The sequence below is a fragment of the Excalfactoria chinensis genome, chromosome 10 (assembly GCF_039878825.1).
Source record: "Excalfactoria chinensis isolate bCotChi1 chromosome 10, bCotChi1.hap2, whole genome shotgun sequence".
NCBI lineage: Eukaryota > Metazoa > Chordata > Aves > Galliformes > Phasianidae > Excalfactoria > Excalfactoria chinensis.
Window position 1 is genome coordinate 11,925,095 of NC_092834.1, and position 15,045 is coordinate 11,940,139.

At 42.3% G+C, this 15,045-nt stretch overlaps 1 protein-coding gene across 8 annotated transcripts in view; it reads right to left on the reverse strand.

Annotated features, from left to right (window-relative positions):
* LOC140256646 (cell cycle progression protein 1) overlaps window positions 1-15,045 on the reverse strand; it is a 30,207-nt gene that overhangs the window by 8,325 nt on the left and 6,837 nt on the right. For 3 of the 8 annotated variants that reach the window (XM_072345321.1, XM_072345319.1, XM_072345320.1), the window contains exon 9: window positions 14,586-15,036. In XM_072345321.1, coding sequence (XP_072201422.1) covers window positions 14,927-15,036 — 110 coding nt within the window. In that variant the 3' untranslated portion in view covers window positions 14,586-14,926. Of the gene's footprint in view, window positions 1-314; window positions 570-4,441; window positions 4,650-4,815; window positions 4,896-5,672; window positions 5,788-8,752; window positions 8,828-12,029; window positions 12,034-12,122; window positions 12,231-12,662; window positions 15,037-15,045 lie in introns of those variants that run through there. The other 5 variants (XM_072345317.1, XM_072345314.1, XM_072345316.1 and 2 more) reach the window with 4 other exon arrangements.

Genomic DNA, 15,045 nt, shown 5'->3' on the forward strand with positions numbered 1-15,045 from the left:
TTTACCAGATGAGTACAAATGAGACAAAAGCCTTAAGCAATTCTCCAAAACCAGTGGGAATGACAGCCATTACCACAGATGCATTTTGAAAGAAAAGATGTGAAAAACAAAGCTCTCAAACTGTGTTCTGAGAAAAACAAAAGAAAGATCTATCTGGAAGAGCAAACCATTTATTTTAAACTTTAAATGTGGTTATATCTAACACACATTGCTTCTTAGTTTTAGGTTCAGATTTTTAGCAGAGTCAAAATATAATGGTATTTGTTTCATATGTAAGCTGTTGGTTCTACGTACTTTGTTTCCCAAACACTCACCATAGAAGTGTCCAAAGCCCATGCTGATTGCAATCACCAAAGCCAGAATGATGCATCTATTAAGGCCACTACTGAACTGTCGCTTGCGTTGTTGTTCATGGGGAGGTTCAGGCTCTGGATCAACAGGCGACCCGCTCTCAGCCTCAGAGCAAGAGATCAGCCTCCTCTTTGCACGGCGTCTTCGTACTGTAGGGCTGGACTGAGTGCTGGTTTCATCGCTACTTGATTCATCATTGCTAGCCTGAGATGGAAAAACTGAAAAACAACACAGAACAGAATTTAAAACACAGTAATTGTTGCTTTGAAAATAATTTAAGTACAAAAATCCATCATACTTTTGGGCATCTATCTCAGAGGATGTTAATAAAACTAAGTAAAAATTCTCAATGTGATCATTTCTGCTGCATATTATGTACGGAATTCTTGATATCCAGAGTTTAAAATTCATTTTTTAAAACGACAAGATAGAGACTCAAGACAGTATCTACAAAAACTGCCTGACACTTCCCCATACCTTCTAATTCACCCACTAAAAAGCATATCTTTCAGATGATGCTACCTCTTAAAATATCTACATATATTGTCTCTGCAAGTCCTGGTAAAGTAAAAAGGTTAAGGACTCAGATTTTCTTCTCTTGCAGATATTGAGACTCAACTATTTAATAATAAAAGAGCTACAGCTGCTAAAATAAAGCCACCTGAAATACACAGGCATTGTTTTATTATATCTCTCTGTGATCTACCTACAGCTGCAGACAAAATTCCACTGAAGTTCAATTAGTGCAGGTATTACGATACCCAAATACAGTTCCACACTGCAAATTCATTTCAATCTCTTATTTTGATTACTTTTAATATCTACCATCTGCTTCCTGCTAACTCTTTACCCACCTTTCAGAAAAACAAAAAAAAAAAATCAACCTGCCATTTTCAACCAATCCCATGCAGGAAAAGAACCACAAGGGTGCTCCTGTGTTTGTCCCTGCTTAACACCATGGATCCAGAACACTTTCTGCCTGACCAGTGCTTTAGAATAATGGACTGACCAAGGTTTGAAACAAGAACCAATTCTAACCTTGAAAGTTATCTTCCAGAGGGCTTTTTTGTATAGTGATATTTATGATACCATTTGTATGTGCATGGCCAAAAAGCCATATACTCTAACTGGAAAAGCAACAATAGAGCTGTAATTGCTTGTAGCTGTTCATGGTACAAACGCTTACTGCATGTACTGTAAATAAATTGATAGAGGTCAGTATATAAGCAATGATTATTTCATCTCTCTCAACTGAAAGCATATGCTTCAAGTGTAAGGCAAATATAAAGGGGAAGCAGTGGCAGGATGAACAAGTGGTTCTGTGCTCATGTACCCAGCTCATACGCCTGGAATAGATTCAGCGCGATCAGTGAAGCCTCCAGCACATGACAAAGTGCTCCTGCTGGGACATTTCTCAATTTGATGCCTGCAGTTACACAATGCTAAGACCCCTTCTAGAAATACAGCTGTTCATTCCCCCTTAATACAGATCATCAAATTTAGATATATAAATGCAGAGTTACTGTCCTTGAACATTTCACAACTGAAAACCATTTTGTCAAGCAAAGCCATGCATACATCACTGGAGTGACAAGAACACCAAGCGATGCCAGCAGTAATCTATAAAAAGCAATACCAATAAAGATTTGTCACTAAAAAAGAAATCCAACCTCACAGAAGCGATGGCAGCTATTTCACAAAAGACAACCAGTTAGTGCGTGGAATACACGTCTGATTTCTGACTCCACGGACAAGCAACACGTTAGATAATGAAAGAGAATTCATCCTCTAACTAGAAAACACATTTTAGTTGATTATTCAAACCAAACAGACCAAGGAGAAGTTGTGATAATTTGACATGCAGATTCTTAATGTATAGAACTTGTTAGAGAAAACAATAATTTTGCAATAACTCTTCTAGCAGATGCATACTTCCCCAATCGTGGACAACAAAGACAACCACTCAGAAACTGGTCAGGAGAGAGGCTGGTGGTTGTTGTGGGGACTGCGAATTGGTTTAGTTTGTTTTATGAGAACGCAGAGTTCAGACATCCTAAAGGATTATCCAGACACTCAGTAAGACAGGTGTTATTGTTGCTTATTGGAGGGTGGGAGGTGTTTAGCTCTCAACTGGCAAGTTGTCGATAATAGTGCCTTACAGCTGCTCTAAGAACTCTGTATAAAGCTGTACTCTAAAATTAACAGGATAGAAAAGTATAGAGGAAACAAAGCATGTCCACAGTAGCAGTCCAAAATTCTTGCTACTGCTAGTATTTTAGAGGGTCAGATCTATGTGAGAAATCAAACAGTATCCCAGTGAGGGTTAAGGTGATTTTCTTTGACATTTCCATACAGATGTGACCTTTCCTAGAAGTAACTTATTGCAGCATATCAGCACTTCTGCTGATTAGTTTGCCTCATTTGTGAAGCTGTTTGCACAGTTAGGACAGCCTCAATTTCCATGGGAATGGTTTGTAAATGCAAGCACAGCAGCTAATCCTCATAAGGATGTTTTAGTATCTCCATTCAGAAAATCTGAAGCTCTTCCTTTTTCAAAAAAAAACAAACCAGAAAACAACAAGCAGTGGACAGCAAGTGCTTCTACTGGTGGAAAGTAGGAAATCCAAATGCCAAAGGTTTAGCAGTTATATTTAAAACACATGCTAAAGGACTCCTGACATCTTCTGTAATGTTTGGTCAATTAAGCACAGAGTGCCAAAAACCGTGTTGAAATCAACAGAAGGAAGGAATTTTTCTTGTCAGTCACACATATTTTGAATCCAACAAGTATCATTCCTCAAAACGTATCACAAAGTTCACCGATTTCCATTCCAAGTTTACATGTAATTTGTCATTTTTTTTTCAAGAGAAAATGAAACACAACAGAATGACAGCTTAACCAAACTTCAGCAAAGACTGGCTTTCAGCATCTGTTTGGAATATCACTACTATAAGATCAAGTCAGATTGGTAGTGATAATTTGAAGAACACTCCATGCAAGCCATAAGCAATCAGCTTTACACAAGCTGATCAAATTTAATCACACCACCTTGGAAAGGAAGACTGCGAGACACATGCTCTTTCACCTCATTGCCCCATCCCCTTACATAATCAGGAATCTTCCTCAGCTCCTCCAGCCAACTGACTTTTGTGTACAAAATCAGGAAAGAAAAAACAAAAATGTTTTTAGAACTCAATTCTAAAGGAGAAAATAAAACCAAGCTAAACCTTAAATCAAAAACTACGTCATCTAGAAGACCTAAAGGTGAGTTTTGTTACTCATCATCACTTGTCACAATTAGAGGATAAGTTGTTGATTTCCACTATCAATGGCCACTATAAAACACATGAACTCGTGAACAAGTTTAATAATAAAAGGTATTTTAAGTAAAATCATTCTCTTGAAATAAACTTAATTTAAAACATTAAAAAAATCAGTAACACAAAGCAGTTACAAAAAATAAATACAACACCAAAAATACAAGTAAGCAGCCCAACAGAATTATAAAGGAGAAGGAAAAGAGAACAGTAACATAACAGTGAGCTTTGTATTTAAGGTTTAATTTTATTTCTAAATTGGATTTCTAAATATTCATGTCCTTCCCCCTGCACATTGTGCACTGCAGTGTTGTTAAATACTTGGAGTATCCAAATAGATATATATATACACATATACACACACACATTTTTAATGAGTAGAAGGTAAGCAAAAGATATTCGTAGTTCAGCTACTATGAGTCCTTGTTGTGACCCCAAAAGTCATTCTACTCCAGTAGCCCACAATCTATCGCCAGCTCCTCAGAAGCAAAAAAATGAAAAAAGGAAAAAGAAAACTATGACAGTGGCCAAATGAGAACCTACAATTATTCCAGGAGCAAAACAACAGCGCGTTAGAAAATTACTTCCTATTTACTATAGCCAATACTTCACTGAATAGAATGGAAAAAAATCTTAAGACAACCAGAGTAGTCTCAGAGATGGCAAAGATTTAGATACGCACTCATCAAAACTTCTATTTCCCTTCTCCATATAAAGAACATTTCCTAAGCTAAGATTTTTGCAGAGCTGCTCAATAACTCATTGCTCTTACCAGTTTCTGGTTGGGAAAATGCATACTGACTGCTAGAGGAAGAGCCCATGTTAAAATCCTCTGAACTGGGAGCTTCTTCACCATCTGCTGGAGCTTCCTCTTGACTTGGAGTTTCTTCTCCTTTTGGAGCTTCAAGTGTAACAATATCAGAATCATCACTAATTGTTCCAATACAGGAACTATCATCGTGGACTTTTTCTTTCCTTTCCTAAGGAAGAAGACAATGTAAAAATTATTAAAATACATAGAACACAGATTAATTTGAAAAAATAGCAACAGTTCCTAATGCATTTAAAAAAACAACAACAAAAGTATACTTTCAAAATACATTTTTGTATTATGAGGTAGGGCTTGCAGAATAATACATAAATTACCTCCGGAACTGTCTGAGTATCCTCAAAAGCAGGGAGAGCATTATCTACCACTGGTATCTCTCCATCAGTGCTATTCTGTGCTACAGAAAGACAAAAGGAGAACAAAATGTAGGAGTAAAACCGGGAGCTCAACAAATTCTCCTCGTTCCCGTGTGCTATTAGATTACATTAAGTCTGTTTGTGATCACCTAACAATATTAACATAAATTGATTATTAAATCAATTAATAAACTATAACAGATGCAAAGAGCACAATAACACTAGTTGATAGAGCAAATTCTCAGCTGCAAAACTCTGTTTTTCAACAAGGTCACCACCATCAGCTCTGCATTTTCACTAGTGATGAACAAGGGCCTACATTACCAGCTGATAAAAATCAGCACCAGTGGAGATGCCCCACTGCTGAAATGCACCACCCATCAATCACATCACTGTGCTCACACCCACTGCTAGGTCTCCATGAACACTCAGAAAGTATCAAAGAATACCAATAGGCCCCTGTTTTTAAACAGAATATTGTCAGGAAAGTTCAACCTTTGCTACCATACAAACAGCCAGCTCTGACAATGTGGGCCAATGTAATAAAATAGGAGGCATTACTTTTGAAGCAGCTCCCATATTCTAACACTTCTTTTAAATCAACAGTACTACTATAAACTTACAATTCACCAAGTGCATACTACTCCATAACATCTGAAATATTAACAAAACAATTACTGATTACATTCAATTGAAGAGAAGAATTCGTACAGTTGATTATTGAACATTTGTTCAGTCTATATAGAGCATATAAAGTCTTGTGCCAGCACTCCAACAGATACCTGCATTTTTTATGATTTCTGCTTTCAGTATCTTACCTTGCAATTCAATTGGTTGCTCTACTTCCTGCAGAGAAACATACTCTTCAGTAACAAACTCGTGGCTATCATTTGAGCTTCCATTTTCTGAAGTCACTGTCTCTATGTCAGAACCCTGGAGTTAAAAGAGTTTTAAATGAAAGTAACTGACAGAAGCTCCAGTAACTGTAAACTATTCGGAAAGGAAACAAATGTCAGTGTAATAGTCAGAATGACTGCAATTCTAAAAGGGTCAAAGACGACAATTCTTAAGAAAGAAAACTTGTAACCCAGACATCAATTACACTAAGTATTTGACATTGGTAATTATTTTCTACCAGCTTTATTAGATTCATTTACTAAATAGAATTCAGAAAAACAGAGAACACTGCCAATTAAGTTTCAAACATAGAATCTAATTCTGGCACACATCCACGTGTTGTATGCAAACAGACACCCCAAGAACTGGCCTTCCAGAGTACCAACATGAACTACTACAAGCGCTGCAGGGAAAGAAAAACATACATACAACTCCACTCCATCTCAACTATTTTTAGCAAACCTGAATGGCTGCTGTACTAATACATCCCCACACCATGAAAACAAGCATCTGTAAATTGGATTGCTGTCTTAAATCCAGAAAGGAGCCTGAGTTATTTGTCAGCTGCCGGTCACCAGCAACCTCCGAGCAGAGCAGGAGGTGAAGATAAGCAATGCTCAGAGTCTGCATGGCTCTGCAGTCCAGTAATAGGTCTGACAACTCAGCATACTCATAATTCACAAATTTGGTTTAAAGGAACAGGTGGGACACAAACTTATTAGAAAACTATGAACATGAAAAACCCAACTAAAAAATACTAAGTCATCCTGATCCATAAATAACTTGAGCTGTTTTTGTAAACAGAGCTAGTTATTTTTGCAACAGCAGGTGTGAAATTACAGTAGTAGCAACACTTCCAGATCAGTTTCCCTACGTGCCTCATTTCAGAGCTTAAGCAAACATGTATGCTTTTGTTTTTATGAAGAGACTGTACTTTGGGCAGATCTGATACTCAACAAGTGTCCTCGTACAATCATACTGCAATGTTATCTTCCTCTTTAAGAAGCTTCACAAGTTAGCTCAGTAGTCTGCCAAACAGCCTAGACTGTTTCCCTCGCCTACAGAAGCATCATAATTTAAACCTCGATTGTTTTGCAGAAACACGTCACTCCATTAGAAGTAATTTACTGAAACCTGAAGGAAATCTCAGGAAAGAAAATACAAAATTCCTTGTTTCAGGTTCCAGCTGTCTGCGGTTGCTTATTTTTAAATGGATAAATAAAAATCTGTTCTGCTTTGTCTACACCAATTCCCACCTTGCTATAATCTTGTACTGCACTAATTTACTTAAACCGTGTAATTCATTTTCAGCAAAATAACCATCCCAAGTATGAAAACAATGCGTACAACTCACAGCTGAGTAACCCAGCTGTTGTGGCCCAGCTTCTAAACCCTTTCATTTTCATTACAGCTCTGTGAAGCCCCACAGTCTATGTGCTTCTGTATTCCACTTGGTCTTGCGGACTGAAGCGAATGAGTTTTCAGTCTTTCCTTTGGTGACAGGACTCCCAACCTGACATCCACCCCCCAGAACAAGGAAAAGAAGTTGAAGCCATCTCTCAAATAGTTGAGAGTTCTGCAGCAAACACCAAAAACAAATCCACGTCCTAACATCCAAAAGCCACAAACTACACCTGTTTGCTAATACTGCTTTTGAAACAGAACTAAGCCATCAAAACTTGAGCAACGACACAAGGCTGTAATGATTTGCCTTTCAAATTACCTTGATTTTCATTATAATCTTCAAATATGAGGAAGCAGTCGATCAATATTCATGATCTTTTCCCATTACTTCCTATTTTCCTCCTGGAAATGTACTATCTCACGTACATCTCTTTCTTGAAATTGCTTTAGTGCAGACAATGATACAGACAGCCATTCTGCGTTGCTCTGTGTTGAGGCAACTCATTTAAACTGGGGATTCTGGCTGAATAACTTGGTTTACAGGACAAGGTTAAGTAATAAAAACTGTAAAAATCTTAAGCACATTGATCAACCAAGGTCAGAGAAGGTAAAATCTTCAGGACTAAAGGAGGGAATTATAGTGGAGATGCAGACAGACTACAGAATTGCTAAGAATTTCTGAATGACCTTGCCCTGCTTTGCTCACTGCTCCAGGAAAGGATAAAATGTTCCTCTTATTAAACTCAAAGGCACTTGAGGCAGCCGGTGAAGACGTCTCTACAGTCCATGCAGCCAGTGGAGTCAAGAGAACAAATCATTTGATCAAATACAACTGCCTACGTTAGGATCAGAATTACTGATCTCTAAACTCCACCAACTGTACTGACTTAATCTATGCAATGCAAACGCAGAAATCAAGATCAGATTCAGATATCTTAGCAACAAGTCCCATCTCAACTGACTTTTAATTCCTTCACTTTTTTTAGTCTGAAGCTTTATCCTGCTATGAACTCGTTTACTTTTTAAGAAAGTCACTGTCCTTTAGACAGTTAGCCAAACATCACGAGGGAGGAAACACAAACATTCGTGTTAATCCAGCACTGCCCAGACCTAACGGTGATATCACAAGCAGCTGTGCCCCAACACCTGATCACAGCACAAGGCAAATCCAGCATATTGCTCCAAGTGAGACGATGCCTGATAAATGGAGCTATAGCAGTGACAGAAAGTTGGGCAGAAACTCAGCTCGCCATACAACATCTACAACATACTTCATAGAGCTCCACACATTAACTGAGTAAGTTTAAAAAGATGAGTATCTTACACCAAGAACCACTCTTGCCTTGCACACACACAGCCTGTCAGCTCTTTTCATCTGCTGCTACACAACCCACAGTCCCACCTTCCTCACGCAGCACCTAGATTGCTTTTGTGCATGGCCTTACGGAAGGCACCTTCCTATCTCTAAATCTCTCTTCCACATCCTCTGCAGATATAAAAGGTCCACGCAAAACAAAAGCTACCAAACGTAAACAATATCTTGCTCCATATAATTAGTCTCAAACTGATGGAACTTTGCTAATTAGAGATCAGGTACCTCATGATTGATGACAGTCCAGCCACAGGAGGAATCGCTGTCACTGTAATTTTCAGACATTTTCAAAGCACACTGCAAGTAAAAGTAGATGATTTTAATACGCAAGATAAATAATTTCACTGCTCTCTTGTTGAATAAAGAAATAAACAGCAGGGGAAAGAAAAAAAAGAATCCAGCTCATGTCATCACAGTATACAACACATTAAGTCCTATATTGTTATTCTTGAACTGAGAGGAAAAAGAAGAAAGAATTTAGACAAATATATATTATTCTATACATATTACCTATTAGTTTTCTATGCTTGAAATATGGCTTTTCCTGATTCATACCCATCTCAGCCAGCCAAAAGTTAGGCTAGCAAACAGCCATGCACACACAGCAGCAGCCAATACATCAATAGTTACACTTAAAATGTGTTTGTTTGAAGCATCCTTGCTTAAAAGCACACTTCAAAAGGTGAAGTCATCTCCGTCTACTACAGGCAGAGGAACCAGAATTTAATGAAGAATAACAGCTTTTTGAAGAAGATACTGATCAGTATTTAACAGGTTGCCCAAGGAGGCTGTGGATGCCCCATCCCTGGAGGCATTCAAGGCCAGGCTGGATGTGGCTCTGGGCAGCCTCGTGTGATGGTTGGTGACCCTGCACATAGTGGGGGGTTGAAACTGGATCATCATTGTGGTCCTTTTCAACCCAGGCCATTCTGTGATTCTATGATCTTTTGAAAATAACTCTCTTCTGGGCAAAGTCTTCCTTTCAGCTCCTTACAAGAACACATACTGATTCTGAAGAAGCTGCGTAGCCAAAATGCACAGAGGAAGAATGGAAAAGGAGCTGAAGTACAGATTTCATGGTTATGGCAGTGCTGGGTGACTGGGGCAGCTATTTTCAGGGCAGCTGTTGGCAGTAGCTACCTCCATGCCTGGTTCTCTTCTCCAGTACGAAGAATACCGAGTATTGAATATTGTTACATGTTTAGACTACTTCAGTTTCTTAACAAACAGAAAGATTTCAAAACAAAGTTCAATGCATCTCTTGTCCCTTCAGATAAAGTTCAACTGCTCAGTAAAACTGGCCATAGCAGTATTACTGTGGGGAAAAAAACAAAAGCATCCCAAAGGCAGTACAGGAAGCCTATCACATGATAGGATGTGCTACAGTAAAGTAGCAGAGGAAATCGTGTTTCGATACTGCTTCTATAAAACCTCACTTATATTGCTGATGGAGAACTCTGAGAACTTGATGCCACTGCTTTATTTCGCACACCTCGCTACTTTGGGTGAGAATGCAGGAGAAAAATCACTTCTTGAACTCCCCTCTATTTACCACCAATGCTATCTTTGATCCAGCACATTATTGCAGAAATACAAACAGAACTAGAACACCTAAACATGCACAGCAAAGTGCAAAACCTCCACATCCATCTGAGTTTCTCAAGAACACATTCCATGTTTATCCGGTACTTCCACGCTATGGTGCTGGGTGTTTTCACTAAAATAAAGCTTTCTCTTCATCGACTTGGCTGAATCTACCTGGGTTTCCTCCAGAAGCGGGGCAACGATGACAATCACGACCAGGCCATAAGGAAGAAGTACCAATCACCATAGCTAGCAAACCCACAGAGAAATCCAATTTCCATTATGAAGCCCCAGTCTAAATATAGTTGCCGTTGCCCTTTGTATCTTTTCCCTCCTTCAGCAGCACTTTTCCTGGACTATCAGCAAGGGGACATCAGACTTTACTTACTTATCTACTGAAACCAAACCAAACGGCGTTCTCCGATCACAGTAACAAATGGCACAGGCTGCACTGCAGAGCTCCCACCACAGGACAACATGTGCCTGCTGTCACTAACCTGCCCTGAATGTGAGCAGGCACTTGGGAACAGCGCTGCTCTGAGGGCTGCCAGCAGCAGAACGTGCCACCTCCCAGAAATGCTGCTGCCTACGTTGCAAACACCGCTCATCTCGGGTTATCCGTTAGGAATTCTCTTTGATATAAAAACAGTCCCATCTCATCATTCTACAGTTCACAGCAAACACAGCCATCATCAGAACACCGACTTCACTGTCACTGAAAACAAAGCCTTTTGCTTATCCACTGTATTTCAGGGCAAATATAGGGCAGGTTGTACTTGTGAGTCTGATCTCTCCTGTAGATGAAAGAATAAACGAAGGCTGTGGTTTTGCCATACAGCAAATCCAATCACACTGCATCTTAGTGCTAAAGGAAAAGCAGTGAAGTCACATAATACAAACCCTTACATAGACAAAAAACCCAAAGATATTCAAAACCAAACAGGGAAAGGCAGCCAAACAATCGTTATTTTGTACTATTTGCTGGCCTTGACAAACAGCCTTGAGTTAAGGGTTACTTATCTTGTGCTCAGCCTGAATGTCCCACCAATATGGACAGCGGACTGCATACAGGTGAGCAACCTCCAAAAAGAAGTTCTCCTAGTATGGAAAATAATTGAATAAAGAAAAAAAGGAAAAGCAAAAAGCAAAGAAGAAGAATTACAGAATAACTGGGATCAGTAAGTTTAACTGTTATATTTATCAAGACAATGACAGACAACGCAGTTCTGATATTAGTTGTGATACACTGACAGGCATCTCTCAGGCACTTATATTCTTATAAGCACAGAAGTAAAGCTTTTCAGTATTATTTAGTCCTAAAATAAAACAGTCTGCATAGCTTTAATTAAAAACAAACCAGGCTCCTGATCCGCAACCAACAGCTAAGCTGCTTATTTCTGTGCAAGATTAATAAGACATGCATAGTCATAACACCATCTGAGCTCAGTCCTGTACTTCAGTTTATCCCAGGGACTGACGGCAACCTGAGCGCAACCTGAATGAAAAACAGAGATCACTTCAAGTCCGCACCTCCCCCACCAACCCAAGGTACCGAGTCTCCCTGCATGAAAGCTATTAGACATAATGTAGTGGTGGGCAGGAACTCAACAGACCAAGCCTGGAAACGTGCTAACACATCCGAAAGGTGTTGGTGGGCTAAGATCCCGCACCGGCAGGGTCAGCTGGGGACGCAAGAGTGCTGCATGTACATCCGTACAGTAGAGCCACAGAAAAATAACTGACAAATCAATAACAGATATCTCTATCGCCACTGCTTTTTAAAACAATAAAGTCGCGGTTCAGGTTCGTTCATAGCCCAGCCTGCAGCGGGCAGATAACTCCAGCCCCAAACGCGCTTCACCTCTGCTGACACCTGCTTTTATATGCCCGTCCTGAAGCCAGAGGTGCTGCCTGACGCAGCGCGGGGCGGAGGCCCGGCACTGACAAGCTGGCAGACACCTGTCCTGCCGGCGCAGCCCCGCGCACGGAGCAGCACATCCTGTTTACTCACGGGATCCGGACAGGCAGAACAGCACACAGCCGGCACAGCACACAGCCGGCACCCCGCTAGGACAGCCCGGGTTGTACCGGAGGAACGACGCGGAGCCGGCACTCGTCAGGGCCGGCCGTGCCGCGGCTCCAGCGGACGCTGCCGGTTCTCACCCCGCGCCGCGTGCCCCCGGCTCGCCCCCTCCCCGCGGCCCGTCCCGCCGAGGCAGCGCAGGTGCCGCCCGCCCGTCCCGCGGCAGCTCACGGCGGGGGATGATGAAAGAGCAGGAAGTTGGCACGCGGCGCTGCCCGACGCGGCGGGGCCCGGCCGTGGCACGGCTTTCCCCCACGCCGCACCCGGAGCGCCCCCTCAGCCTCCCCGCTCCCTCCTCCCCGCCCGAGCGACCCCCGAAACGTCCGCGGCGGCCCCGGATTCCGCGAGGCTTCGCCCCTCCGAGCGGCCCCTCCGCGCCGGGACCGGCCAGCCTCAGCGCCGCGGAGCCGGACCGCGCACCGAAACGGGCCGGAGCCCGCAGCCCCCGAGGCCGCCCCGCCGCCTTACCTGAGCGCGGGGCCCGCCGCAGACGACGGAACGCCGGCGGTACCGCCGGTGACGCCGCCGCAAAACAACACCGACGGCCCGGGCCGGCGCCTGCGCACGGCGGCGGCGCCCCGGGGCGCCCTGGAGAGCGTAGTCCGCGCCCCGCCGCGGCCGGCCGGCCCGACCGCCCCGCCGACTACAGCACCCGAAGCGCACCGCGCCGCGCGCACGGCCCCGCCCCGCCGGCACACGGCTGCTATGGCAACGCCGCGCCGCGCACGGCGGCCGCGGTGGAAGCGCCGAGCAGCCCGGCCTTGGGGGTTCGTCCCCGGAGCTCCGGGAGAAGGGACGGCGCTTCCCGGGCGACTGCAGCGCGGTACGGGCACGGAACGTTCGTACTGAGGAAGGAGCTGAACTGGAGCCCTGCTTAGGGCGCGGGTAGCACAACTGCGGTGAAAGAGTCAAAACCAAAACGTAACAACCACATCGCCTTATTCTTACACGTTTTCTCATCACCCCTACTGTTCCTGTCACACATGAAGACATGTACGCTCAAAAGCTTACTGCTAATGCAGAAATTCATGCAAAGTCAAGCTTTGTTACTACATCTGGAGTTCACTCCTCCCTGCCCCCAGCTGACTAAAGAAGGTCAGAAGCAAGCAGCGTGCAGCTCCCTGCTGCACCGGGTATTTCACTACACGCCTTGCACAACACTGACCGCAAGCATGAACAGATGTGAGATGTTCTGCCCTGGTTTGTGAAAGGCTGAGGGGAACCTGCTCCTTTAGCACGGCAAGATGACTGCTGCTCAGAAAGAGTCCCAGCACCAAGAAAAATAATACATCTCCTCACCCTCCTGCCTGCGCAAACCCCAGGAATCCCTGGAGCCCAGCAGTTCTAGCAAGGGAACTGCGTCTACTTCACGGCAGTAGGAAAAGGTGCCTGTCTACATCAGGAACAGCCTTAAGTAGCTATAGCAAATCACTATGATACAAAGAGCTTATATGGATGTGCACAGGTGATTCTTACAGACTCCAAATCCAAACCAGAGAATTAGAGACTTAAGCCAGTACCTTCTTCCATCTTCCTCTTCTCAACAAGGACTCCATATCTTAACCCTCACTTCACCTCAGTAATTACATGAAAGAAAGCTGCCATATTTTTGTAAGTATAGTATTACACTTAACTTAGGCAGTGCCCTCCTTTCAACTGCTGTAAATGAAGCCTTCACACCCCCCTGCCCTGCAATACAGTACCTATCTGTAGATAAGACGGCAGCTACCCCTGCCATTTCTGACTCAGCTCAGCACAGTTCCCAAGGCTCTAGGTCAAATATCTGGAAGCAACACCTGCCACCCCCCTCCTTGTTTCAACGGCATAAAAACTGCACAGAATATCATATCTCCATAGATATTTGTACATTCTTTCTCAATCATCTTGTTCAGTCAGCCCAAATAAATGATACAAAAGAGCCTGCAAATATTTCAAGTATGTGGCTGTTAAAAAGGAGCACCCTACACAACATAAAATCTACCTCGTGATTTCAGGTGGAGGTTATCTAAACGGGGTGCCTGAATTAGAATGCATGAATTCACTGTCTTAGTTTCAGATACAAGCTCTACGAGCACAAAGAAAAGAGGTAAGCACATAAAAAAAAAGAGCCTTCAGACTGCAGCAGGAATCACGAGTGCTCAACAGGCACAAGAATTCAGACTACTTAATTCTACATCATCCACATCAGAATTACTAAAGATAAATATTTCCTACTGCAAATCCATATAAAATGCATGAAATTACTGCACTTATATTTCACGTAGACTTCACAAGAAATACTTTCACTAGTATCCAAGCACAGATAACTGCTTTGTCTTTCGTGAAGGCCAGGACGAGAAGTTCAGTGCTGCCTACAGGGAACTACAGAAGCTGTTTGAACACTCACTGTTTAGATTCAGTAGATACTTCCAGACAAATAATTTATTTGGTTGTAAGTACCTTTAAATGAAATACAAAAAGTATGTTTATTATTTAGCCCAACACATATGTCACAGAAGGAAAAACTGGAAAAGCTGGTATCAAAATGATATATGGCATTTCTAATTGTATTTGTGATAGTACTATGCTTGCCAAAAATAATAATTCATATATCCCATATTTTATAAATTCAGCACGTATTCCAAAAGAAGCAAAAAAAAAGTCTAGTTAGCAACATACTGAAGAGAACATGAACTAAACCTCCTTGTGAGGCCCTCAAAAGGCACCCCTCACTAAAAGCTCCTGCTTTGTTTTTAAGAATTTTGCACTGTTCCTTGAATTGTGTGTCGAATCTTCTCTGCATCTTTTTCTATAGTTTTATTTTTAGGATCAATCTTGAGAGCTGCTTCATAATCCTGGAGACCTAACATCA